The following is a 3,134-nucleotide window of genomic DNA, read 5'->3' on the forward strand; positions in this document are numbered from 1 at the left end:
TGTAATACACATGGTTATTGCCATGTACTTCCCATTACAGCAAAGGACAGTAATAAATAATTACAATTATCATGTGCTTTTATCTTTATTTTCTTTCATCATGCAGGTTGGTTTCAATGTACTCTACCTAAGATTAAAATGCAGAAACTCCATGTTCTTTGGTGGTGACAAACCTAATCTGTAAATAACACATCAAGTATCTAATAAACTAAAATCACGCTATTAAGCATTTCCAAGTTTGGAGAATTTTGAAAGGAACTAGTGGTCTTTTGGTCTTTTCCTGTATATATGGAAGCAAAGGTTCTCCGAAGAAGCTGCATCTATATTAACCACCCTCTAGAGTGACCTTTGCTGAATGACCTCCCTTGCATCCCTCCGACAGCTGCGGTGAAAATGGCCTCAGGAGTGCAAGTGGCTGATGAAGTATGTTGCATTTTTTATGACATGAAAGTTCGGAAGTGCTCCATGCTAGAAGAAATCAAGAAAAGAAAGAAGGCTGTCATTTTTTGTCTCAGTGCAGACAAAAAGTGCATCATTGTTGAAGAAGGCAAAGAGATCTTGGTTGGAGATGTTGGTGTTACCATAACGGATCCTTTCAAGCATTTTGTGGGAATGCTTCCTGAAAAAGATTGTCGTTATGCTTTGTATGATGCAAGCTTTGAAACCAAGGAATCCAGAAAAGAAGAATTGATTTTTTTTTTGTGGGCACCAGAATTAGCGCCTCTGAAAAGTAAAATGATCTACGTGAGCTCCAAGGATGCAATCAAAAAGAAATTCCAAGGCATAAAACATGAATGTCAAGCAAATGGGCCAGAAGACCTCAATCGGGCTTATATTGCTGAAAAGCTAGGTGGATCCTTAATTGTAGCTTTTGAAGGATGCCCTGTGTAGATGATCATTCAGTGCCACAAATTGAAAGCTTCCATGTTCAATGTTATCCTCTTGCTATATAAGGAAAGTGAATATATTTAGGCCAGGGTCTCACTGAGGGGGAGCTGTTTTGTCATCTTTTAGAGTAAACAAAATATTCTATAAACATGTGCAAACACAGCCCTAAATAAATTTAGAATCTAAAAGGCTTATTGGTATGAAATTAATTTTTTATTGGCCAAATGCCTGTTTTGATGAGTTGACTTTTAAAAATTTTTTGTAAGCTCAAGAATTTTAATGATGCATTTCACAAAACAGTACAAAGCCATGTGAAGAGAATTATTGTATGTTTGTTAACCTTAGCAGTTACTTTGGGGTTTTTTGGTTAGAGAATTGGTGATAATCTGATTATCATTTTGGCCCCAAATTATTTTTAATTCTCTATTCTTCCTTGACTTAAACAGAATAATGGGATATAATTTTTGCTATAACATGTAATAACACTAATACACTAATTAACAGTAAGACTAAGGCAGTCTTTTAATTCTACTTAATGTGTAATGGAGACTATTAAATGATCTTGCAAAGCACTGTTTCAATCACATCATTGAAAAAAAGGAAGCAGCCCTTCCTTGTACCTGAGGTGAACTTGCAGCCCACTAGTTGGGATACTGTTTTGAGAGTGACTTTGCATCTTGGAAATCATGGTATGTCTTCTGGAGAAGGTGCATTGTCTCCTAGCAACTAATTATAATGCAAATTAGGGCTCCATTGTAATCTGCTTTGTTCATGAAAATGATAAAACAGTATATTGATAAGCTAGGACACCTGCAGTATCTGTTTTCTTCAGAGCTTTGCTGCATCTGATTCAATAAGATGTAGAAGAACACTGAATATGTTTCCTCTGGAACCTGGGAGAACCAAATTTCCTAGAGCAGTTTGTTGACTGTGTGGAGTGGGGTGCAGGTACCATGGATGAAACTCATAGGGAGCCACCACCCAGTGACACTTGGAAGTGATTGTCATTAACATCACAGGCATGACACTTTGAAAAATGTAGAGATGCACAGTTGAACTTAGAAGTAGCAGTTACTGGCTTATGTAATAAAGGAAGCCTTTTTAACTTAAAAAAAAAGAAAATGGTCATTCACCTTTAACCTTTTAATCCATCAAGAGATGAGTCAATAAAGAAAATGTGGTATATGTATATAATATTCTGCCTTAAAATTTAGGGGAATCCTGCAATCTGCAACCATATGGATTATGTTGAAGATATCATGCCAAACAAAACCAGCCAATTACAGAAGAATGCATGTTCCAATTTACATGAGGTACTAAAATAATCAAACACATAGAATCAGTAGAATGGTGGTTGTCAGGGACTATGGAAGGGAGGAAGAAGTGGGATCTGACTTTCTCATAACTCTTAAGTAAACCTCTTGGAACATACTAAGTTTAGGCTCTAGCTTCCACCAACCCTGGAGCTAATGATGCTTCTGATACCTATAAGAAAGATTTTCCCACTTTGCCATAGCCCACTTACTTAGTTTCCCCATGAAGTATTTGTTGAATGTATTAATTTATGACTTTCTTTGTACTTTGACTATAAAAGTTCATATAAACTCTTCTATGGTGAAATACTTCAATTCAGGGAAACTTGAATCCATGTTCCTGGGCCATGGTCAGTTACACTTGGCTCAAAATAAGTTTTCATTTCTCTTAAAGCAGAATTGCTATTTTGCCTCAGTGATTAAAAAGTGGGAAATTTTTACAATATTTTGACATTTCCCATGATCACTATAGTGTCCTTTCTCATAACCCTATGTAGTGTACATATAATTATAAGACTTTCCCATCCAGCAACCTGAAACCCATTTGCCTTATCCTGAGTCAGAGAAATATAAAAAGGATAACAATCCAGAACTGTATGTATAGCAGACACAACCTCCCTGTGGAATAATTGGTATTGCCATGTCCATAAAAAGAACTTTCCAAGAATTGGGGTCCATAAAAGTCCAAGAAAGAACGAGTTGTCTGCTTCCCACATACCTCAAATCCCTAAGCATCTTTGTGGGTATATGACTGTGGTTTAAGAAACTCACTAAATTATTGTGTATAAATGCCTTCAAGTTTTAGACCACTATTATACATCTCTGACTGGAGATGAACTGACCAATATGTGCGCTAATATGTACATAAAAGTGGGGTTTTTGTGAATAATTTTAAACAAATAAGTTCAAGTTAATCGGGCCTCTTTACAATGG

General features: G+C 36.2%; 1 protein-coding gene across 1 annotated transcript; it reads left to right on the forward strand.

Annotated features, from left to right (window-relative positions):
- The first annotated feature begins 365 nt into the window (after positions 1–365).
- On the forward strand, positions 366–1,080 carry LOC308658649 (destrin-like). The gene has a single exon (XM_081311464.1). It carries the CDS (start codon positions 394–396, stop codon positions 889–891), a length of 498 nt encoding a protein of 165 aa, XP_081167590.1. The 5' UTR covers positions 366–393; the 3' UTR covers positions 892–1,080.
- The last annotated feature ends 2,054 nt before the right edge of the window (positions 1,081–3,134 follow it).

Source organism: Spermophilus citellus (genome assembly GCF_964194105.1).
Source record: "Spermophilus citellus genome assembly, chromosome: 10".
Lineage (NCBI taxonomy): Eukaryota > Metazoa > Chordata > Mammalia > Rodentia > Sciuridae > Spermophilus > Spermophilus citellus.